This window comes from Oryza brachyantha, chromosome 4 (genome assembly GCF_000231095.2).
Source record: "Oryza brachyantha chromosome 4, ObraRS2, whole genome shotgun sequence".
Lineage (NCBI taxonomy): Eukaryota > Viridiplantae > Streptophyta > Magnoliopsida > Poales > Poaceae > Oryza > Oryza brachyantha.
Genome location: NC_023166.2, coordinates 10,107,355 through 10,132,540, shown reverse-complemented (window position 1 = coordinate 10,132,540; position 25,186 = coordinate 10,107,355). Strand labels below are relative to the sequence as shown.

Here is a 25,186-nt window from a genome sequence, read left to right as displayed (position 1 = left end):
TTTTTGACCGAGGTCTACATCTTAATTAGGTGGTATTTGTTTCTAGGGGCTAAACTTTATCCTCTAGTCATATCGGATGTTTTGACACTTATTATAAATAATAGTAAACGTAGTCTATAAATAAAACCCATGTAAATAATCTTGAACTAATTTGCGAGATGAATCTAATGAGCCTAATTAATCCATGATTAGCCTATATGATGCTACAGTAAATATTTTCTAGTTATGGATTAATTAGGCTCAAAAAATTCGTCTCACGGATTAGCTCTCATTTATGAAATTAGTTTTTTGATTAGTCTATATTTAATATTTAATACTTTAAATTAGTGTCTAAACATCCGATGTGACGTGGGGCTAACAAGTTTAGCCCCATCTAAACTAACCCCTTAACTATGAAAAACAACTCGATAAAATTATTCGTTTCTCTTCTTTTTTCATGTTTCTACCAACGAAAGACGGTCCCAAAAGAAGGGAGGAAAGATAAAATCACAAAAGGAGAGCAAATGCCATGATATATGTGGGTTGATACAGGGCTTTTTTTTTTTCTGCCATATGTAGGTAGCTAGCTAGGCATATGCCTCCGATAGTAGAACATGATACACCTCGTTAAAGAGATCAAAGGCTCGAAGCTCAGAGTTCCCTTGGATCCCCAACTAGTACTTGAGCTATACATGGAGCTCTTCTAAGCCTCTAAGGCCGCGAGGCAAGAGCTGATAAGTTAATTTATCTGACGCGAAAAACGTAGTAATATATTAGTATATGATTAATTAATTATAAATTACTAAAAAAATAGATTGATATAATTTTTTAAAACAACTTTCCTATAGAAAATTTTTATTAAAAGAATATATTTTTTAAATGAGAGAGTTAAGTTATCTTATGGGGGGAACGCGGCCTAACTAGTACTGTAATTCTGTAAACATCTTTTTGTATATAAATGCATGCATATATAGGTTTGGGGCCGGTTTGCAACATGCATACACCATGCTAGCTAGCTGATGGTAACTAGTAACTAGAAAGCGCGAGTAACCCTTTAATTTGAATGATCCAAGAACTGTACTATGTACAGAGTGTACTCTCGTCGTAAGTTACAGAACCTAATGAATACACTCCGTACTTAACAAGCATCAGTCGCCAATATTTCTCGAAAGTCCTTGGATGTCATATAGATGCATCTCTTCTTCCGTATCTCGGCAACGGATCACGCTCTCGATCTTCATCTCTCCCGATCCTGATCAGGGATGGATTATCGCCTTTTGGTTGTAGATGGCTCCGACGGGAAGGGATATGACTGGGGCAACTCGAGCAAGAGAGGAGACTTCGGTGCCCTTCTCGCGCATCGACATTGGTGATGCCTATAGGTCCCACATACTCCCTCTGCCTTAAAATACACCAATTATTTGGTTTCCGTGTCTAACGTTTGACCATTCGTCTTATTTAAATTTTTTTAAAAAAATTAGAAAAAAATTAGTCACACGTAAAATACTATTCATGATTTATCATCTAATAAAAACAAAAATATCAATCATAAAATTTTTCTAATAAGATGAAGAGTCAAAAATTATAGGTAAAAAATGAAAAATTGGTTTATTTTGGGATGGAGGGAGTATATTTTGTTATGCCCCCTCCCTTGGCCTTTGTGCCACAGCGTGAAATCTTCAGATTAAAACTTTTGTTTCGATGCCTGAAATAGCGACTACTGGAAGCCCAGTTGTATTTGCATAGTTGCAAACTCCGTATGGCCAGTCAAAAAAGAATATTGTTTTGGACTTTCCAAATTTAATTAGACCCTATTTAGATACTTTAGAATAGCAAAAGTTTTATTATTTTAAAGTACTTTTTTTTAAATGGATCAAAACACTGGGGTAAGAAAATGATAACTTTATATTTGACAATTGATAGTCTAGACTAGCAAATTTCATCAAAAAGTGCATAGGGACGCGGATCACCTCTCACTTTTGTAAAAAGATGACAATTTTTACATGCCTTTAAACAACAACTTGCAAAAATATAATACCAAAACTTTTACCACAAAAACTTTTACCATTTGGCATTTATCATTCCAAATGCCTCTAAACAGGGCCTTAGATAGTGGTGTGATATATAAACTTTCACTACTTGATTGTTTTATATAAATAGAAAAAAAGTTAAAGTGGCGTGATATTATGAATAGGACTGAGTGTTGGGTACTTATTATCTAAAATATTCGACTGCCAAGTCCGATAAATATGCTACTAGATCGTGCCAACGTCAATGATGTCTACTTTCTCGGTCCCAAAATAAATCAATCTTTTATTTTTTATTTATAATGTTTGACTCTTCATCTTATTTGAAAAAATTACGATTAATATTTTTTTTATTAGATGATAAATCATGGATAATACTTTAAGTGTGATTTTTTTAAAAAATTTCTTGAATTTTTTTAAATAAGACGAATGGTCAAATGCTAGAAAAAACGAAGAACTAGTTTTCTGTGGGACGCACTACACAAACTATCCTATCCTATTGATCCAACAGAACCCCGCGTGCTAGTTATCCTTAAATTTTATATGCTCGATAACCATATAATTAATTTGTATTACTGCACAAATCGCAGACCGACATTCTTTCCTGACTGGAGGGTAGCACTTGGTTAGCAAGGTTTCATAAAATAAGGACGGGGCATGCAAGCAGGGCGCCAGGGCTTAGTTTTGCCATAAAGCTCTGCCCCTCCTTGAGAAATGCACGCTTAGATCTTGTCCCTACCCGTGATCCAAACCTCATGTAATGTCTAGACCAAATTAGAAATTAGACTATTGCTGGCAAATTTGCAAAATTAACAAGGAAAATCTCTAATTCATATCATATCAAATTTTAAAAATAACAAACAAATGAATTATTTATGCCAACGCTGCAGTAATAACATGCAAATAAATATCATTGTATCTAGTAAGCATGAAAGTGTAATGGGGTCGTATATGGGTGCATCCGTGCATAGACGACTCGATATACATTAGTAACTTAGTTTCATAATATAAGATTAGCTTTGTCTAGATTTATGTGACTACTAGTAAACATTTGTACAAATTATATACATGGATCATTTGATGAATCTAGTCAAAATTAAAAAGTCTTATAATATAAAACGGAGGAAATAATTAAGTATAAATCGTGGCACCTACGAATATTATGTACACAGGAGAGCAACGGGCGCAACCTCCTGAGCAGCCTGTGTATTCAGCTTGTAGGTAAAACAAACATTTTCTCATCAAGGTTAATACTAATAGTTCGCTGAGAGGGCATGCTCATATATATGACAGTTCATATGGGTCCAATGAATAATGATTATATTGGTCATAGCCTTTATTGGACAAACTTGTAGTAGACGATTGGGAAAAATGAAACCCTGGGACAAAATTCACACAAAGGTAAATTAAATTTAGAGAACAAGAAAAAAAATATCATCATTGTCGTTAGATATCCTAGTGGATTCAGCACATGTTCAAAATACAAGGTATACCCCGTCATCCAAACCGTAGATCAGCTAAAAATATATTGATCATCACCACCACAAATATATATAACCAGAGCTCCATCTTAACGAAGCTCGCATAATATGCCATTGTCCAACCGCACCACCAATGCCATGATCCTCTAAAACCAAAGTTAACAGAACATTGAAACTTACCAAAGCAAATGAAAGGAAAAAAAAAAATCTAATTAGACGTGCAATGAGCTAGCTACTCGAGCTGTTTATCGGAAGGCCCCTCTGATAATTAAACACATGGATCCTTCATGTAGATATTACTGTTACTTGTCTTCCTGCCTTCTGAAGAGCAACGCCCTGTCGACCGCCGTGAGCAGACAGACATCACAGGAGTTGAGCCCCTCTGGTTGATCAATCCCCATGTCAAGGTTCAAATCGAAGCAGGAGGAGGCGCCAGCTTGGATTTCTTTGTGGTCATGATCACTTGTGTGGTGATCCTTGTCTTCCTCCTCTTTCTCCACCTTCATCCGCTTGGTCAGCGGCGAGCCGGCTCTAGACCTCGCGTCGAAGCTCTCGCAGCTCAGGATGATGATGGCGTCGCCCACGCCGACCTCCTCTCCGGTCTGGCTCCGCAGAACCCCTCTGTCGATGGCCTCCTTGATGCCCACTTGCCAGCAATGGTCGGCCTGCTCGACGTCCTCCATGAGGATGACGCGGTGCGGGTTCTCCGAGACGGCGTCGTAGAGCCGCTCCAGGTAGGCCTCGCTCGCCGCCGAGGTGGTCGTCCGTGGCCGCTTGCTCCGGTGCTCCTCGGTGGAGCCCGACGCGGACGGCGAGGAGGCGCCGAGCTTGATGGAGAGGAAGCTCTTGCGTGACCCGAAGACGAGGCTGGCGAGCTCCCGCGCGACCCTCTCCTTGCCGTGGGCGTCGCCTCCGAGGAAGAACAGCCACGTCTCCTCCTTCGCCTCCGTCGACCTCGACCTGTCCCGCCTCTTGGCGATGCCGGACCTGCACTGGAGGACGGCGCTCGCCACCTCGGGGACGATCTCCTTCTGCCACGGCACCTCCTTCTCCAGCGCGGCGCATAGGAGTTTGAGGTTCTCGGCGTTGAGCTCCTTGAACCTGGAACGGCACTCCACCTCCACCGAGCCGTTGGAGGCGCCGGAGTCGTGCGACTTGGCCTTCTCGTCGTCTTCCTCGCGCTTGGGTTTCCATGGGTGCTTGGCGTCGAGGTCGGCAAGAAGCCACGAGTGGTGAGGCTGGTGGTGACCGTGCTCGTAGGAGGAGATGGAGGACGCCGGCGACACCGGCGCCGAGAAATGCAGCGTCATCCGCTGAGACGGCCTGCCGCATATGGAGCCCCATGTCTTGCCAAGATCTGTGAAATGTGTGGACTCCTAAACGCAAGAACAAAACATTCTTTGTCAGTGATGATTGATTAATTTATATAGCAAGAATTAAGTACAAAACTATTAACTAATTATACACCAAATCAGTGGGTATGATTGAACATTTGAGGAGCACCTGCTGGTCGCGGCAATGCTGAAGCCAAGAAGGGAGGCTGGTCGACGACGAGACGAACGAGCGCTGCAGCGACGCCTTGGTGTCATGCGTCGCGGCGGAGCAATCGCCGCCGCAGCATCGGGAGACGAGGTGGCTGCTGCCCAAAAGCGGCCAGCAAGACGCCGGCCCATTCCCATCGGTGTCAGGGCTCGCTTTCATGGACTGATTGACCGCGCCTGCGCCTAGAGCGCTGCAGAAAGAATAACAAACGGAATGAGATTCCACTGTCACCTCACCCATAGACATGTCCACAAAAATCAGCCTCCTTGGTGTCCCTCTGAAACTGTATCGAAAATTCGAAATGCTGCGCTCATGCTGATCTCATGAATGTGGAAATAAATAAACAAATAATGTGATTTCATATGGTCTCCATGCTGATATCAGAATGTAATCCAAGAGGAGAACAAGAAAGTTGGGGAAAGAAATGTGCAAGATCCAAACTAAAGAGAGGATGTGCAGCTATGAGAGCTACAGCTATCATCGATTGACCTAAAAGCTTTTGCCCAGAAAGCACGCAAAAGATGCAAAAGCTTTCAGAGCGCAAGCAAAGCATCGATCAGAACCACACATCAAATGGGATGATGGTATGGTACAGCTGCTATCTACTGCTTGCTCAGTAACGAATGGTCAGAGAGATCAGGCATTTCGTCCCTGCAGGTGTGGTGCATGCATGATTCGATCACCTGATGCGACACACTGCACCGTGAGACCTAACAACTTTGTGGATTGGGATGGCCGGATGGATTTGATCTGTACCTGTCGTCGAAGGCGCAGGTGAGGCTCAGCGCGAGGCTGCCGGCGGGGACGGCGAGCGTCTGGAGCCCCCACAGGCTCTCCAGCGACGGCTGCCCCGCCCTGCACTTCATGTACGTCTGGTACGTCCCGAACCCGACGAGCCAGATGCCGCCGTGCTCGCCGCCGCACGACGCCAGGGCGCGCACCTCGCTGACGACGTGCTCGAGGGAGCAGTAGTAGCCGCCGGCACGCCTCACGCCGGCGTGGCCTGCCCAGAACTCGGCCGCCCACTTGAGGTCCTCGACGACGACGAGCACCTGCCCTCGGCTAGTCTTCACCAGACACCGGAGCTCGGCGAGCCGCCGCTCCGCGTCGTCCCTCGGCATCTCCCGGAACGACGACACGCGGAGGCTGACGACCTGCGCGCCTCGCAGCGCGTCGTGCCTCTTCGCCTCGCCCCTCTTCACCTTGTCGACGGCCGCGCGCGCCGTGGCCTCCGCCGCGGCCGTGCTCTCGGCGACGACGACGACCCTCCGCTTGCCCCGGGTAGCCGCCAGGCAGTCGAGGACCGCGGTGACGTCCTCGTCGCGCGCCTGGTCGAGCAGTGGCAGTTTGGCCTTGATCTCTTGAGCTGGGCTGGTGGCGGCGGTGCTGCTAGGGTTAGGGTTTTGGCTGGGAGCGCTGGTGGCCGTCGTGGTCGTGGTGCTGCACACGGCCTGCTCCACGTTGGCCTTGACCTGCGTGCTGGAGAACCCGGCCTCGCGCATGACGCGGCTGACGCTGGGGTCGTCGAGGATGGAGACGACGAGCTGCTCGAGCTCGATCTTGACGGCGAGCACCGGCTGCTGCTGGGTCTCCACCGACCCGCGCCGCTGGTGCGCCTGCGCGCGCTTGAACGCCGCGACGAGCGCGTTGGAGAGCGACGGCGGGTAGTAGTGATGGTGATGCCCGTGGCCGTGGCCATGCCCGCCGAGCAGCGGCGACGAGGCGACCGCGGCGGAGGCGGGGAGGCGGTTGAGCGCCACGTTGAAGCACAGCTCCAGCGCCTTGCACTGCAGCGGGTGGGAGTGCGACAGGAGGCACGCCGCGCGCAGGAGCCCCGCGGGCGGCGCCAGCATCGCGCTCGCCACGTGCAGCGGCGTCACCTGCGCGTTGCCCCTCCGCCGCGCCAGGCTCACCGCCTGCTTCACCACGGCGGCCGCCTCCGCCGTCAGGGCCTGCTGCACCGTGCACCCCCCGGCCCTCATCTAGCTAAGCTAAGCTAGGTTAGCCCAACTATCTACTACGACTGCCCTGGCTACGATCGATTTGATGTGGCAACGGTAGAGAGCGAGAGAGGAGAGAAAGGAAATGAAGGAATGAGATGCGCAGATATAGAAGGGGCCGGGTTACACTAATGCTTCAGCTGCAACCTGCAAGTTGGTGGATGTAGTGCTGCTTTATATGTTGGTGAATGTTCATCTTTTGAGTAGCTAGGGGGTGAGGTACATTGGTTGAAGGAGAGGAGATGAGAGAAAACTATTGTGTGTGGATTTGTGCTTTTCTTGTTAGGGAGGGCTGCATATGTTTTCTTTCCTCCCTCTCTTTCTCTTTGGGCCAATTTTAGGGTCCAAAGTGGATTTTGTGGTGGGAAAGGAAAAGTAGCTAGGTAAGTAGAATGCATGTGCTGACAAAGCAGATACAAAGGCACCCCAGCTTTCCCCTCTATCTCTCTCAAGTCTCAGCAGCCTCTCTCACATTCTCATGCAGAGGGTAGCTAGCTAGGAGATCATATGGATGTGCACAGTATCTTTGTGACTAGTCTCCTGTATATGATCAGCTGCCTCTAAAGAATGACCTGAGCTAAATTCTATGCATTCCTGCATCAAAGTGCGCAAACACTGGCGACCATAAAATTTAGAACCTGATCTAGAAGGATTTTGAGAAGTGACAAGTGTACATTGGTCATTGCAGCAGACAAGCTGCATATATTTTTAGGAATAATTGTTCCGTGTAACAACTATAAGCAGTAAGGCGTGAATGCAAGGAAAACGCAACGTCATAATGCCCTGAAAATTTTCAATGGTTCATACTAGCATGTCCATTTTGTCAGGGGAAAATATCATAGGATTAACTCAGAAATCAAAGTAGGTAACCGGTGAGTTGTCACTGTAATCATCATATATGGTGGCCGAATCTTCTTACTTTAATCTTTATGCAACTAGCTAGTAAAATGGCAAATTAAAGAATCCATATATACAGTGGGATACTAGATTTAGTAATAAGAAAAAGCCTTAATACAACTCTTACCTGATGTCCTGATAAGAATTTATGCCTTCCCTATCTCCATGGCTCCATACATGTCAACATATGTAGACACGAATACATCTCCCACCAAACCTATTAGTATACAAAACAAAACAAAAAGAACGATCCATAAAACTACAAGTAACCGCTTTTGTCGCTTATCTTTTGCAAGTTATTTCTCCTTTTTCTCATCAAGATTGTTTACGGATGGATAGTTCTCAGGTGGGACAGGTCTCGGTACCTTCTCTTTCCCTTTCCCCATCATTATTCAAAATTTACACCATAACTTCGTTATTCCCCAATTGGTCATATGTGTCAAGTGGTATACATGAGAAATTGATGAGGATGCACAAGAAAATCATGAGACAATGATGACAATGCAAGAAACAATGGCATTTTGGCATAACTCTTGTTAAACCGAATCGTTGGAAACAGGTGTCTAGATGACAATTTAAATTTACCCAAGAGAACATAATGAAGTGACATCAAACTAAACAGCCACCAGCAGAAAATACATCAAATGAAAAGATGCACATAATGTATCACAGATTGACAGGTAGCACAGCCTTTATTTCAAGAGGGAGCAATCCATGTATTCATCATGGAGAAAGTACATACATACTTTTATACCTGTTCACTGCTCGTCGTATGTTGATACAATTGATCACACTAGGAACAGGAAATGGGGCTGATGTTGCAATGATGACGATACAACATATGATGCTTTATGTGATCGATACGATCTGATGTGGCCTGCAGTGACATCTCATCTTTTAAGAGGGCCCATTTAAATTGGTTTTCTTTTCTGAGAGAGATTTTTGTGCCCTAAAAGAATTGGGAACTGTGTACGGCCTCTTTCTCTCTAGACTTAAAGTATATGGAATAAAGCGGGCCCCCTTATTGCCCATATGCTCTCTGTAGATTGTATGTGTGTATGCATGCAAAAGATTAGAAACGCTCAAAATTACTAGCAGCAGCACATAAAACAGCCACATGCCGTTCAGCAAAGCTGAGGCTTTTCAGCATTCCTGTTCCCTAAAAAGCAGACTGCATTACTAGCAGACACAGAAATTGGCACATTCACTAATGCATTATTAGGCAAGTTCTGAAGTTTCAGTGCCTGTGTGTCAATTCTAATACAACATGAATATATTTGCATCATTATTTGCAAGCTTATTGACATTCTCAAATCTTTTGTGATATTGCAGTGTTACTACGAGCAGCATTAACTGTCAGGCAAAAGCTAAAGTACGTAATAAAGCCCGTTTACAGCATCATTGACCGGTCATTACTGCGTGCATTTGCATCAAAAGTCGTGCAAGAACATAATTCTTTATGGGGATACGAACATGGAAAAGGAGTCGATTAACGAACATGGGGAAACAGACAGCCAAAACAAGAAGTATCAAAAAATGACTTCCCCCTCACGCCTTCCCTACAGATCTCCATTCATTTCTCAACCATCGTATACGAGTGAAGTGCAATGGTTTATATGCCACTTCACAACCATTAGAACCGGGCCCCATTAATATTGTTAAGTTCTCCTAAAACCAATAGTGACTAGTGACTATTCCAAAACTCGTATAGTTTCTGCTCAGATAAACTTTCACCTTCTTTATAGGATTCTGGCATCAATGTGTTACGCGCTATGCATGCAAAGCACGGTCTGTTCAAACTAATCTGAGGCAGTGGTAAGTGGTCAGTCAAATAAAGCTTTGGTCACATATGGCCCAAAAGGGGAGGAAAAGGCCAAGCCCTAATCATCACAAAGCCATTACCCCAAAAGGAGCGCTTCAAGGAGGAAAGTATATACACAGTTTGAGAATCGACCCCAGAACAGAGAGGAGCAAAATACCGCAAAAGAAAACACAAAGAGGAAAGCAGAAAAAGAAGCCCTAATCACTGCATACTCTTCTTTTGATCCTTTCTCCTTTTCTTTTTCTTTCTCTAGTTACATAATCGAAGCGGCAGTTAGGCTGCTGTTTAGATTTGTGCATGGCAAAGGAGAAGTGTGGTGTGCCGAGGAATTATACAAACACTATGCATTGTGTTGCTGCAAGCAGCTTTTTAAAGTGGAGCAAGAGGGGATGCTAAAAAGTGCATGAGTGGCATTATCTGCAGAAAAGCTTCCCAATTTTAATATCCCTGGCGCACTGGTAATGGGTGCAGCACAGAAGCTGCGGCAGGAGCACTACACTACCACTCCAAGCCTCCAAGGTGATGGAAAAGTGCCTGTGGTTCTGCCAGTGTAATTATAAGCATGGTTTTAAGATATGCAGTAGTAGTGCTGCTATTATCTTGATTTATTCTTTTCCTACGAGAGTAAATATGTGCCACGGTGTCATATTGGTGATCAATTTATTGAGATCAGAACAAGATGAACACAAAAAAACAGTTATTTGAAAAAGTTTGGTGAAGGGAGTGCTCTTAAACCATATTCAGATGGTGCGGAGCGGCAGAAGTCCAGTGAAGATGACTGGTTCCAGCCCTGGGCTGTCCTCTACGGGCCAGTACTCCATTTTGTTATTTTTTTCCAACTTTATTTTCGCATTCCTGCTAAAAAGAGGCAATAGCACATGAGAAAAGCTTATATTGATAAGTTAAGAAATCAATCAGATATATGTATTACACATGCAAAAGGTACAAGAACGGTGGTAAAAAAAATGCAGTTGATACTTACGGCAAGACACATATGGCCCAAGGGTGTTCATGCCCTCAAGGCTGGGATACTGGCTGTTCGAGCTCAAAATGAAGGATTTTGTGTTCCACTTTATGAGCAATGCACTTGCTATTCTAGTTCCAGCCTTCCAGGTAAGAACAAATCATCGGCGTTTCCTTGTTCCACTAGCAGCTTTTTAATGTGACTATGAATCAAATAAGATTATTTTTCAATGGTTGAATTTTCCTTTTTTAAATGGGAGAAGAATAAATCCAAAACTGCAACACGACAAATCCTTATTGTAGAAAAGGGCAGCGCAGATAGTCAATATGTGCAATAACTGCAATTCTGATCATAAGAGCAATGTGTGGCCCAACAAAGGTTATGGCAAAAATTGAAAATCAATGTAAATATAATGTCTAAATAGCAGAAAAGTACTCCTTGCTGCCCTTGGGGTCAGGCTTCATTGACTTTTCCCCAGGCTTCCATCCAGCTGGGCAAACCTCATCTGGGTTTTCTTGGACATACTGCAGGGCCTGTCATCGTAGAAAAATATTTATGAACTTGCATGCTTATTTTTTCTTCCATCACACTTTGTTGCTCACAGTGGTATGAGGAAAATTTGATATTGTGGACACTAGACTATGCTAAATTTGTGACAAAAAATGCAACATATTGAAAGGAAATGCATGCTTGCAGATGTTATTTTATTATCTTGCTATTCTACCTGAAGGGTTCTCAGGGTCTCGTCCACACTGCGGCCAATAGCAAGGTTGTTAATGGTAGAATGCTGAATCACACCCTCCTTGTCAATGATGAATAATCCTCTCAGAGCAATACCCTGACAGCAGAACATAGAAACTCTTATGGGATAAACAAGGGCATACATGAGCTGAAGTAAATCATCCAGTACAAAGATAGATCCTATGTAACCCGCAAGCAGTCATAACAGCAGTATACCTGATCAGGGATCAGTACACCAAAAGACTTTGAAATTGATTTGGTGACATCAGAAATCAGCGGGTATTTTAGATCACCAAGCCCACCAGATTTCCTGTCTGTCTGCACCCATGCAAGATGGGAAAACTACAAACAGAAGACATTTCAGAGTCAAATCGGCATGACACACCAATGGAGCATAGGTTATGGGTACCTAACACTTATAGTCGATAGAGTAAAGTGAATAATAGATTAATTGCTATAAAACCAAACAAAAAAAAAAAACCTAATACTTAATACAGAAGCAGAAAGAAAGGAGAAAAGGAAATCAAATAACAGTACTGCCTGCAAATTTGTGAAAATTGATTATGCAATGAATCCCCCTTGCCAGAAGCAAAGAAGAATACTAAGATGTTATATCAGTGTCATCAAAGCTGTTTCGAGATAACTAGGGATGGCAATGGGGCTCCGATACCCGATACCCAATGGGTATTTGCTCTATTAGGAGATGGGTATAGGATCATGTCTCTACCCATGGGTATTAAAATGAGCAAGAATCCATCCCCAACAGGTACGGCGGGTATAGAGACGTTCTATATATACCCGTCTCCGGTACCAATCGGGTAACCCATTTATCCTAGCAGTTATATCAAAATTTAAAATGGGCCCAAATATGCCCATCAACTATTTTGGCCCAATAGCCCAAATCCCTAACATATAAATTGCAATTGCTAGATCTCAGCTCTCAAACCCTAGGACGCCGGCAGCCGCACTGCCTCCGCCGCCGCACACACGCATGTGCACGCAGCATGCTTCTTGCTTGCTCGTGCTTGCCTTCTCGCATCTACGCACGCACACGCTTGCCTTCTTGCTTGCTCGCGCACGCAGCCGCGCGCACTGCCGCTGTGGCCCTCGCTCGCCTGCTCTCGCACACTGCCGCCGCCGCCCTCGCTCACCTGCTCGCCCACGTCGTCGACATCGCCCCACTCGTGGTCGCGCACGCCGCCGCCTGCTCGCGCTCGCGCCCGCAGCACCTCCCGACCTCCGCTCTGCTGTCGCCTCCCTGGACGACCGTCACCAGCTCGCCGCCATGCGCCGACGTTGCTCCTATGCACCGAGCGCCGGTGTCACCCCCCTAAATCTCTCCTCCATTTGCATTGCAATCGGGTTTGTACTCGGGTACGGGTTACCCAAGGTTTGTTTTACCCAGTCGGGGACGGAGACGGGAAAAATCTATACCCGCGACCGCTAATGAGGATGGGGACGGGCAAATTATATTTTCACGGGGTTGATAACGGTCTTTACATACTCGACGGGTATATACCCGTTGCCATCCTAGAGATAACCAATTCGAACATTTTTACCACTATCGCTTTGTTGTTACAGCGATACAGCACATCACTTTTTATTGCCAATCCATATCTCCATAGGCATAATAGACGCCATGGATTTACATCACAGTACAGAATTAAGTCCAACATTGTGGCATCAAACATTAGCATTTTTGGTCAAACCTAAAGGTTCCTAAGTTCAATATATCACCATTAAGAACAAATAGTCACTTACATAATGAGGAACACTCCATCATTTACATTTAGTTTCTAAAGTATAATCTTAACACATGCAACAGACCAACAAATATTATCAAGAGAACAGCTACATGTCCAGAAGGCATGGAAATATCATATTCTCAATACAGCACAGCGAGAGAACAAGTAGTGATAGGGTTCCACACTGTATAAACTCACTTATGCAATGTGCAGTATAAACGTAAGAAAATGGATAGCCATGCGGATGAAAAATAGCATACCACACTATCAATTGAAACACCGAGAATTTCAGTATTTATCTTCTCAAACTCTTCGTATCTATCGCTGAATGCAGTGATCTCTGCAAAGCTTACAAACATGCGTTTAGCCTTTAGGAATACAACGAAACATGAAAAAGGCTTCCCATGACAGAGCACAAGGATGTTAAGGCACCTGTCGGGCAGACGAATGTGAAGTCCAGGGGGTAGAAGAACAGAATCACGTATTTCTTCCCAATGTACTCAGACAGCTTGACCTGCATATACAGAAGGACAACATCAACGAAGATATCAAAAACAAGCACAATCAACCATAACACCTACTCTAGTCTACCAATCGAACATACCAAATTTTATCCGGCCCAAGACAATTAATCCTCAATGTCACCTGCTAGATGGATTTAACACCTAATCTAGTCCTAACAATCGAACAGGCCACATTTTGCTTGGCCCAAGCCAAATTAATTCTCCAATGTTGAATTACGCTATAGCGAGTGCTTGGCGCAATGCAGCCGGCGTAACACCGTACCTTGATGAACTCCTGGTCGAACACGGCCTCAGCCTCGAAGTCCGGCGCCGTGTTCCCGACCAACGGCAGGTCCCCCTGCGCATGCAGACAAGCGGTCGCGCATCAAACCCGATTCCCACAAAGCCACCGATACAAAAAAAATAAAAAGCTAAACAACAAACCACGCCGAACCTCGCCTCCAGCACGTGCGACGAAGCTGCGGGCCCTCGATCTCGAGCCGCCGCCGCCGGCGAGACGGAGGGACTTCCCAGAGGAGAAGGAGCAGGGGAAAGACACGGACGGCTGCGGCGCCGCGGAGGCGGACACCTTCGGGGAGGCGAGAGGCGCCGCGGCCGAGGACACGGTGGAGGCGGAGAAGGCGCACGCCATGGCCGTGGCTGTCGAGGCGGAGGCGTGGGGGGGGGGGGGGGGGGGAGTTTGTGGGGATTTCGTCGTGAGAAGGCTGCACGATAGATAGGGTTTGCGAAATGGAGGAAAGAGGTTTAAACGGGTGACGTGCCACCCTGCCAGTGGCCCATCCAGTGCCACGTCGGTCGGGGTGTGCTTCGACGATCCATGGAAACGTTGGTCGAGGCCACGGGCCTGGGCCTGGATTTTCTTCGGCACGCTGTGGACCGGCTCGGTTCGGGGTTGGATCATACCTCTTGCGCCCAACGGAATTTCAGCCCACATCGCGTTTTAGTGGCTGACTACGGCCACGTTGTTCTATCTATCTATATCTATCTATCTACTATATTAAAACCTACGGGAATTAGAGCCCTCCCAACGTTTTGCGGTGGCGTGACCATCCGCCCCTATCGACACGTCATCTCCTTCGCTCCCGCGTCGTCCCGCGCGATCAGCCGAGCGAACTATGCTTGCCTCCGCGCGCCGCGTCGTCCTGCATGATCAGCCGACCGACCTGCTGCTTGCCTGCCATGAGCAGCAGCAAGGACAGAGCCACAGAGGGTGTGTGCCTTGCCTGCATGCAATGCCTTTGTATGCATGCCTAAATAAGCCGTTTTTCTTTCTTCCTTTTTGTGCATAATATATCCATAAAAAATAGTACATTAACATAGGACTTTCTCTATTTATCCTTTGCATTTTTTATATGATATCGTTAACTTTTACGTTTACATTTAGTTATTTGTCTTATTAAAAATATATAATTATTAATTATTTTGTTATCTATCTACTATATTAAAATCTATGGAAATTAGAGCCTCCCAGTGTTTTGCGCTGGCGTGGCCATCCGCCCGTGTCGATACGTCATCTCCTTCGCTCCGCGTCGTCCCATGCCATCAGCCGAGCGAACTATGCTTGCCCCCGCGCGCCGCGTCGTCTTGCACGATCAGCCGACCGACCTGCTGCTTGCCTGCCATGAGCAGCAGCAAGGACAGAGCAACAGAGGGTGCATGCCTTGCCTGCATGCAATGCCTTATGCATGCCTGAATAAGCCATTTTTCTTCCTCCCTTTCTGTGCATAAGTATATCCATAAAAAATGGAACACTAACATAGGACCTTCTCTATTTATCCTTTGTATTTTTATATGATATCGTTAACTTTTATGTTTACATTTGGTTATTTGCCTTATTAAAAAATATAATTATTAATTATTTTGTTATAATTTAATTTATTACGATAGGAACTTTATGTATGACTTGTAATTTTGTATTTTTGAAAAAAAAATAACACCAATAGTCAAACATAAATCCAAAAGTCAACAACGTCATATAAAAAAATTGAAGGCAAATATGTCTTAATTACTATTGCGAAGGATCGATATGTTAAAAAGATGAAGTATTTTTCAAAAAACCTAGGGTGCCAAGAGATGTGTGTTGTTGAGCCCAATAGCACCACAGGTTCCGCGCGCCTTCCCTTTAGTCAAGTTAAAAGTAGCTCAGATTGCCTATTTTCGCGAACACACCTCCCAAACTGCTAAATGTTATTTTTTTATGAAAATTTTATATGTGAAAGTTGATAAAAAAATCATATCAACCCATTTCCAAGCTTTTTATAGCTAATAGTAATTAATCATATGCTAATCAATTGCTACGTTTTACGCGTCGATTACATCTAGGGGTGTAAGATTAGCTTATAAGCGGGTTGGCGTGTCGTCCCGCTTACACCCCTAGTTTACATCACAAAAGAACACGACTTATGACGTGTGTGTTGGGCTGAAACCAGGGGCGGACCTTCCATTGTGGAAAGGTGTGTGGGTGTGGCCTCTACCATACCGTCCACGTTGCATCGGTTAGGGTACCTCCAACGATACTTTCTCCACCGCATAAGAATCAAACCGAACATGGTACAATAAAAGATTCATTGTATTAGAAAGAGTCACATTTTTTTCTATGTTTATTTTTTATGGGACAAAGAATCTACAAATTCATTATATTAGGAGAAGTTACGTTCCCTCCTAGGTTTGGTTTTTTTTCTGGAACAGAGGGATTAAGTGATCAGGGAGGTACTTAAATAAGATTAAGCTAGACACGATAATTAAGAGTCAATTTTAGAGCCCGATGGTCCAATGGTACATAGTTGAACGATGCTTGAACTAATGAATCTCATCTGTAGCACCTATGCAAATAGCAAAAACAATCCAACACAACAACTACTACCCTTTCCGATTGTTGTGTCATCAGCAGCCAAAAATAAAACACTACCATAGCATCACCTGCTCTCCACATGGGTGGTAATGGGCCCAACTATTTTACCTTTAAAATTTAATAGTCAGGTTCAAAACGGGTTGAAAAGAAAACTGTATAGAGTTTTGAGCTAAAATTTTTTAAAGAATTAAATAGGATTGTGAAAGAACCCACGGATTTTGCTCATTTCCACCCCTAGCTCTCCATCTCACCTCAGCCACCCTCTGCCATGTCTTCAATGCAAGATGCTTTTCTATCATTGTAATACATGCTAAGATTGTCTCGCTTTTGTGTTGTGATTTATGATTATGGTATTCTCGCTGGAACAACCAAGTTCAAAACTCAATGGCTTCAAGGAGTATGCACTCACAAGGTAACTACCGAATGATCATTGCTGCAAATTTCTAATTTCATACTGAAACACGTGGTTAATTTCCATGGTAATACCACCGGAAGATTTGTTTTGCGCTACATAACAAAACCTAGGTAATACTCAATTGTTTTATGATATTGAGATAGACGGAAAGCTAAATATACACTCTTGCCACTAAACTGAATGATACACTTTACTTCTTACACATGTCTATGTTATTGCAGGAGTATGGTCAGACCTAAGCCATTTTGAGCCTTCTCGATTCTTTGCTAAATATAAGTCTCTTCAGAATTTCTAGATATTCTTTCACTATTCTTCCATGTTTTTGCTTGTTGCTCTCACTTTCTAAAGTTAAATAATATGTCTTTTCTAGCACATTACAAATGAAGGGCAACAAAGGTATTAGAGTGGGTGGGATACTTATACTAGGGGTATTTGTATCTATACACGTCCATACAGGTTAGGGGTGCCGGATAGGAAGACAATATCATCTTGTACTAGGTTGGTTAGGAATTTGGTAACACCTGTATCTGGGTCGGGTAGATCTTAGTCCTATCAGATTAGACCTCTATCTGTAACCTTGTTCCTCGCTATATAAGGAGGACAGAGACACCGCAAGGGACACGCATATTTAACCGAATACAATCGCCAAACAGTAGTAGAGTATTATCTCGTATATCAAGAGTTTGAACCTAGGTAATCTTGTGTATTAATCTAACCATTGATCTTTGCGCCTCATTAGCCGCCCCATATATTACTGTTGATCTAGATCATCAACAGTTGGTGCACCAGGTAGGAAAGCTACTTTGAAGGTTTCGACGAGATTAATGGACCCAACTCGAAGATCATGAAGACAAAACTTGCCCTAGGGCAAACCTTCAAGTTCGAGGATCATGAAGACAAAATTTTCTTGTTTAATCATCATATATTTATTTATCTAAGTTCGGTCAAGATATGGTTTAGCCCTAAATTTCAACGTGGAATATTTATGTACAAATTTTGTATCTATAAATCTTCCAATATACATAGTATGTGCATAGAATCTTTCGACGTATTAACTTTTTATATGTGAAATTTCAAACGAATTCCATATCTAAATTGCGTACTTCTAAAGTTTCAAATGAATTTGATGTATAAACTTTGTGCATATGAAGTGTCTCTCAGAATGAATTCTAGGGAACATTCACTAATTAGACTTATCCTTATGTGGCCTATATCAACTATTCCTTAGTTCATCGCAAATGTATAAACGGTTAATTTGTCTACGCCATTGTGGACTCATGGTGACAACAGATAACAAGTAAACACAAGGCCATACAATTCAAACTTCAAAGGTCATTTTTATAATAGATGGAAACAAAATTAACCACCACCGGACATGTTTTTATATAGGTGAAAACCAATACACAAGATGTTGCGATTATAGTGGCATGACGATGTATTGCTAACTATGGACCTTGTATTGTCTTGAAAGAAAAAATTGTGATAATTACTAGAGAATTATGCTACTTTGCATTTAGATTATATTCACTATGGTGCGAGCATTTGCTTTTCTAGTATAGTTACCGAAGGCATGATAATTAAATAGTAATGGTCTAGGTTACATATAGCGGAGTTAGGGATGCACATAGGTTATCCACGAGTAATTTATAATTAGCTCTAGTTCACTCAACGAAGTAAGATGATATTACAATTAGAGTGGGCCATGGATTATCCGTAATTGTCCCACGTCTATCCCTAAGTGATTGAGCATATCTTAGGCATCAATCCATAGACGTCAGGCCTTGGCTCAATTGTTGCACAAAAGCATGGTCAAGGATCGAGAGAATATGACAACAACAAACAAATATATATAGAAATTCAACACATGAAAAGTGAGAGAGATGGGTGAAAGTGAAAAGACTATTTAAAACAAGCTTTGAAAAAAAAATGTAGAAATACAAGTTACTATAAGACTACGATTCACTCTTATCTATGGAGGAAATCAAATCAAACACATATCATAGCCAACCTATACATGATTTTCTCTGCTTGTTTAAAGTTGGAAAAGTATCAATATCTAAATTTTAAACTTTGCACCACAATCAACCGATGTGCAATCAAGACACCATGAGTGCTATGTTTTTAGGAAGAATCAATATAAATGTATTTTTATCATTTACCACAATAGCTAAATTTCACGTAAGAAACAATCAAAAGTACCTATACACACTTTAAAACAGAAAATGTGATAACTCAACCAGATCTCACATAATTCCAAGAGAAGGCTACACAACCCCACGAGTGCACAACACCGAGTCAGCACCAGGGTATGGCTGACTTCGGTATTTGGTGATAGGGTTCATCAAATATCGTGTGAATTTAAAAGCGTTGAAAAAATTGGCTAAAAATAAAATAATATTTCTAGTGATAATTATGTAATTTCTGAACCTAGTGGTGAATTTTTTTCTAAAAAAGGAACTTGAATCAATTAAAAAATGTCGCTAAGTGATTTTGAGGTGATTTTAATCGAAAAAATATTCGACCACATGTCGCGTGATAAAGGGCGATTATCACGATTATGACGGCGAGAACGACGAAGATTATTGCCATAATAGTTCCTACCATCACGGTTTTACCATCATATCTCGCGATTATTATGCCGTTTTTCATAAAAATTGCCCACTATACGCCATAATTATCCATAGAAAATTGTGCGATTATCACAGTGAATCACACGATACCACTTCAAAAATCATGATGATTTTGATCAAAAGATTTAGATTTAAATTCGTATGGTTTTTCCCCATTATCCCAATCGTGCTACCAACGTGCACCCGTTTCGACTTCCTCCACGGTAAACGGAACGGTGGTGTCAGTTATCTACCTGACGGTGCGGCGGACTACGTTGCTGAACCTGAAGAAGGCGCGGAGGATGAGGCAGCGGCTGGAAGGATCGTGTCGGACAAGCTACAGCCGCAGAGTGAGGCGCCATGCAGCGTGGGCCGTCCTGTGAGAATGCGTCGGCCCAGCAAGCGCTACGATGGCCCAGATTAGGTCTGTGTGTAACAAACTTGTGGAGAGTTGCGTGCGTGAACAGTGCATGTATGAAGGGGTCCGACAGCTAGACGGAACACTCGGCTTGGATCACGCGTTGGCGTCGGCGGCGGCTGCTCGATCCGGTTGGATCGAGAGCTAATTGTATTGTTTGCGTGTGTTCTTGTCAATCAATCGAATTCCCCTTTCTCTCCTACGGTTTCTCACAATTTGGTATCAGAGCAAAGGTTGCTCCGAATTCTTCTGGTTCATCGGCAAAATTCCAGCGGAAGGATTGGAATCGCTTCTAGCGAATTCCGCGAAAAGGCAACTCGCCTTCCGTTGGTTCGTTGAATTCGAAGCAGGAGCAAGCTGAGCTCGAGATCCTGGAGAAGCCACGCTACTTCACCAGGCAGGCGGCTCAACTCATGGCGCAAGATAGCAAACTCGACTTGCTTCTCAAGACCATCGAGGAGAATGAGAAGAAACAGGTGGAATCTGACGAGAGGACTCGCAGCGACCTGGAGAAACTCAAGCATGCCATGGAGGTTCGGGTACCAGAGGTGGAGCGCAAGGTCACAGACATGAGTGCTGTGTTGGGGTCGTTGAGCAAGCGTGTGGATGATCTGGAGGGCAATCTGATGCAGCAAGTTCGTGCAGAGATTCGGAATCACAAGCGAGAAGAGGCGTTCGGCACTCCAATCAATTATGGGTATGATTCCACAACTCCTATCATGACTTCTCATGTTCAGTCTAGTGTGATTGGGAACGTGCCTCCCATGGTTTGTCCACAATTTTCGGGAGAGAACCCTCAGATGTGGAAGGTTAATTGCGAAAAGTATTTTGATGTTTATGGGGTGCACTATAGTAATTGGGTTAAGGTGGCTACTCTGAATTTCAATGGGATAGCTGCGTTTTGGCTGCAGTCCATTCATCATGAGCTGGAAGAGGCCACTTGGTCAGAATTGTGTGATAGGGTATGTCAAAAGTTTTCTAAAGATAAACTGCAAGCATTGATCAGACAGTGGATACATCTAGAGCAAACTTCTTCTGTCACAGTATATGTGGAGCAGTATGATAGTCTCATGCATCAGTTGCTAGCTTATCGGGAACCTATTGCTGCTGACTACTTTGTGACTAAATTTGTTGATGGATTAAGGCAGGATATTAGAACTGTGGTAATGGTACAAAGACCTGGGGATATTGACACTGCTTGTGCCATAGCTTTATTGCAAGAAGAAGCAATGGAAGGCTGTCAGGTGGTACCAGCTAAGACAGCTGAATCTGGAGTTTATATGAAGCAACAATACAGGAATCAAAGCCCTGTGCGCCATACAAGGAATAATACTCTATCACCTGAAAGTAATGAAGACAAAAAAACAATTGAGAGCAGTAAAACCAGGGAATCTAGATTGGCTTCTCTCAAAGCTTACAGAAGAGCCAAGGGCTTGTGTTTTGTATGTGGAGAACGATGGGCTAGAGATCACAAATGTGCTACCAGTGTTCAACTCCATTTTGTTGAGGAACTGTTGGATGCTATACATCTGGAAGAAGAAGATTCTATCACGAAAGAATCTGCTCAGGAAGTGATAGATAGTGAACTATTAGCTATATCTCAACAAGCTATCAATGGTACTGAATCTTCAAGGTCTATAAGACTCAGGGGTTGGATTTAGGGCAGATAATTGCTTATGCTACTTGATTCAGGCAGTACTCATTCATTTATTGATGAGGCCATTGGGGGCAAGATGCAAGGGGTTTGTTCACTGAATCATCCAACTAAAGTTCAAGTTGCAGATGGGGGCCAACTAAATTGTACCCAATTTATACCTCAGTGTCAATGGTGGATGTAGGGAAATTGCTTTACAAATGATTTCAAGCTGTTACCATTAGGCAATTATGATATTATATTGGACATGGATTGGTTGGAGCAGTACAGTCCAATGCAAATTGATTGGGAAAATAAATGGCTGGAATTCAATTACCAAGGTAAATCAGTGAGGCTTTAGGGTGTAGTAGCTAGAATGACTACTGGGAACAGTATAAACTGTGATCAACTACATGGCATGATTAAAACTAGTTCTGTCCTGTATGCTGTTCATGTAGAAGCTACTACTACAGATCAGTCAAACATTATACCTTCAGTAGTACAACCTCTACTCCAAGAATTCTAGGATTTATTCAAGGAACCTGATGGTTTACCACCAAGAAGATCTTGTGATCGTTCTATTCCTTTGGTATTTGGAGCACAACCCATTAACTTGAGACCTTGCAGGTACAGCCCTGCACTAAAAGATGAGATAGAGAAGCAAGTCTCTGAAATGTTACAAGCTGGGGTGATTCAACCAAGTAAAAGTGCTTTCTCCTCTCCTGCATTACTAGTTAAAAAGAAGGATGGTACATGGAGACTTTGCATTGATTACAGGGGACTTAATGCTATTACTCATAAAAGCAAATATCCCGTTCCTGTTATGGATGAACTATTGGACGAGTTATCAGGTTCTCGCTGGTTTTCTAAACTGGACCTTCGTTCGGGTTACCATCAAATAAGAATGGTAGAAGGAGATGAATATAAGACTGCATTTCAAACTCATTCTAGCCACTATGAGTATCTAGTCATGTCATTTGGTCTTACTGGTGCACCAGCCACATTCTTAAGTGCTATGAATGAAACACTTCAACCTGTACTAAGGAAATCTGCCATAGTCTTTTTTGATGATATATTAATTTACCGCCCTGATATCACTTCTCGTCTTGCTCATCTGAAACAAGTTCTTCAGTTGCTCCAGCAGCATCAGTGGAAGATTAAACTATCCAAGTATGCTTTTATGCAGTCTCAAATAGGATACTTAGGCCACATTATAAGTGCTGAAGGAGTGTCCACTGACCCAAAGAAAATTCAGGACATTGTTGATTGGCCTGTACCCACAACAGTAAAGAAGCTCAGAAGTTTTCTGGGGTTAGCTGGGTATTACATACGTTTTGTGAAAGACTTTGGAATTATTAGCAAGCCTTTGATGCAATTGCTGAGAAAGGATCAAAAGTTTAATTGGAATGCTCATGCTGAAACAGCCTTTCAGCAGCTGAAATCTGCTCTAGTGTCAGCACCAGTCCTTGCCTTACCAAAATTTTCCAAAACTTTTACTGTTGAAACTGATGCAAGTGAAGTTGGTTTTGGAGCTGTATTATCTCAGGACACTCACCCTATTGCCTATTTGAGCAAATCATTGGGTCCAAGAACTAAGGGATTATCTACATATGAAAAGGAATGTATGGCCATTCTGTTAGCAGTTGCTCATTGGAGACCTTACTTACAACATCAAGAATTTCTCATTCTTACTGACCATCACAGCTTAGTTCATTTAGCCGACCAACGACTGCACACAACTTGGCAGCAGAAAGCTTTCACGAAGTTACTTGGTCTTCAATACAAAATACAGTACAGAAAAGGATCTTTCAATGCAGCAGCTGATGCTTTATCTAGAAAGGAAACTGACACAATAGATATGATGGCTATATCTTCAGTTACTCCCCTCTGGATGCGAGAATTGACACAAGGTTATCAGGATGATTCCCATACCACTCAACTCTTAACTGAATTGAGTATTAATGGCCACTCCAGACCCTCCTTCACTTTACAGAATGGCATTATAAAGTATAAGAACAGAGTTTGGTTGGGAGGCAATATCAATTTACAGAAGAAAATCATTACTGAACTTCATGATCAACCTATGGGAGGACATTCTGGGTTTCTGGTTACTTACAGAAAGATTAAACAGTTATTTGCTTGGCCTGGTATGAAAAAGATGATCAAGCAACAGCTACAAGAATGTCAGATTTGCCTACAAGCTAAGCCTGATAGATCTAAGTACCCGGGACTACTTCAACCATTACCGGTACCAACTGGTGCATGGCAGATGATATCCATGGATTTCATCGAAGGCTTACCAAAATCTGATCATTATACTTGCATTCTGGTAGTAGTGGATAAATTTTCTAAGTATGCACATTTCATACCCTTGTCCCATCCATTCACTGCTCACAGTGTGGCTAATCTTTTCATGAAACATATTTACAAGCTGCATGGGCTCCCTCAAATCATCATTTCAGACAGAGATAAGATATTTACTAGTCAATTCTGGAATCAGTTATTCACTAAATCAGGTTCCAAATTGCATACGAGTACAACATTCCATCCACAAACTGATGGTCAGACAGAGCGAGTCAACCAATGCCTGGAAATTTATCTCAGGTGCTTTGTGCACTCCACACCAACCAAATGGTCTTCATGGCTGTACCTTGCAGAGTTCTGGTATAACACGTCTTATCACTCCACACTGGGCAAAACACCCTTTCAAGTGTTGTATGGTCATACTCCAAACTATTTTGGTATTACTGCTCAAGATAGTGTAGTTGCTGATTTGCAGACTTGGTTATCTGAGCGCCAATTGGTCCAGCAGTTGGCAGCAGCATCTGAATCGAGCACAGCAACAGATGAAGGCTTATGCCGACAAGAAACGAAGTTTCAGGGAATTCCAGCTTGGTGATTGGGTTTATGTCAAGCTTCAACCCTATGTGCAGACTTCTGTAGCTGTCAGAGCTAACCATAAGCTGAGTTTTAAGTACTTCGGTCCTTTTCAAATTCTGCAGCGTGTGGGAGCAGTGGCCTATAAATTGCAGCTACCTATCACCAGCAAAATTCACCCGGTTTTTCATGTCTCTCAACTCCGGGGCGCTCAGGGATTCTCAGGGCATGTGCAGCCGAAGTTGCCAATGACAGATATTCATCACATTCCTCTGGAATTTTTGGGTCATCGCGTTGCAAAGCAAGGCAATACTACTCAAGTTCAATTGTTAACTCAGTGGTCTGGTGACACTACAGCTAAAGCTACCTGGGAGAATGCTGCTGATCTACGTACAAGGTTTCCTGCTGCACCGGCTTGGGGGCAAGCCGGCTTTCAAGGGAAGGAGATTGTCAGTTATCTACCTGACGGTGTGGCGGACTACGTTGCTAAACCTGAAGAAGGCGCGGAGGATGAGGCAGCGGCTGGAAGGATCGTGCCGGACAAGCTACAGCCGCAGAGTGAGGCGCCATGCAGCGTGGGCCGTCCTGTGAGAATGCGTCGGCCCAGGAAGCGCTACGACGGCCCAGATTGGGTCCGTGTATAACAAACTTGTGGAGAGTT

General features: G+C 43.5%; 2 protein-coding genes across 3 annotated transcripts; both read right to left on the bottom strand.

The window, feature by feature from the left end:
- Positions 1-3,454: 3,454 nt before the first annotated feature.
- On the bottom strand, positions 3,455-7,218 carry LOC102710781 (protein SMAX1-LIKE 3-like). The gene is made up of 3 exons (XM_040523319.1): positions 5,786-7,218; positions 4,991-5,219; positions 3,455-4,863 (listed from the first exon to the last, which is right to left on the bottom strand). The coding sequence occupies exons 1-3, from the start codon at positions 7,009-7,011 to the stop codon at positions 3,790-3,792; spliced, it is 2,529 nt and encodes an 842-aa protein (XP_040379253.1). The 5' UTR covers positions 7,012-7,218; the 3' UTR covers positions 3,455-3,789.
- Positions 7,219-9,745: 2,527 nt separating this feature from the next.
- LOC102710490 (2-Cys peroxiredoxin BAS1, chloroplastic) lies at positions 9,746-14,380 on the bottom strand. Of its 2 annotated transcripts, none has more exons than XM_015835962.2 (8): positions 14,156-14,380; positions 13,985-14,059; positions 13,631-13,712; positions 13,459-13,538; positions 11,670-11,795; positions 11,437-11,550; positions 10,731-11,245; positions 9,746-10,606 (listed from the first exon to the last, which is right to left on the bottom strand). In XM_015835962.2, exons 1-7 carry the CDS (start codon positions 14,351-14,353, stop codon positions 11,129-11,131), a joined length of 792 nt encoding a protein of 263 aa, XP_015691448.2. In that variant the 5' UTR covers positions 14,354-14,380; the 3' UTR covers positions 9,746-10,606; positions 10,731-11,128. The 2 variants fall into 2 exon arrangements, with proteins under 2 accessions (XP_015691448.2, XP_040378837.1); XM_040522903.1 differs by having other exon boundaries at positions 9,746-10,603.
- Positions 14,381-25,186: the final 10,806 nt, after the last annotated feature.

Excerpts from the sequence above, each read along its gene's own strand:
- LOC102710781 (XM_040523319.1), bottom strand. The coding sequence starts at position 7,011 with ATGAGGGCCGGGGGGTGCACGGTGCAGCAGGCCCTGACGGCGGAGGCG. Across the intron at positions 5,220-5,785 it reads ACCTGCGCCTTCGACGACAG|CGCTCTAGGCGCAGGCGCGG; the intron begins GTACAGATCAAA and ends TTCTTTCTGCAG. Across the intron at positions 4,864-4,990 it reads AGCATTGCCGCGACCAGCAG|GAGTCCACACATTTCACAGA; the intron begins GTGCTCCTCAAA and ends TCTTGCGTTTAG.
- LOC102710490 (XM_015835962.2), bottom strand. The coding sequence starts at position 14,353 with ATGGCGTGCGCCTTCTCCGCCTCCACCGTGTCCTCGGCCGCGGCGCCT. Across the intron at positions 14,060-14,155 it reads TCGCACGTGCTGGAGGCGAG|GGGGACCTGCCGTTGGTCGG; the intron begins GTTCGGCGTGGT and ends CTGCATGCGCAG. Across the intron at positions 11,796-13,458 it reads GTGTTTCAATTGATAGTGTG|TTTTCCCATCTTGCATGGGT; the intron begins GTATGCTATTTT and ends TTCTGTTTGTAG.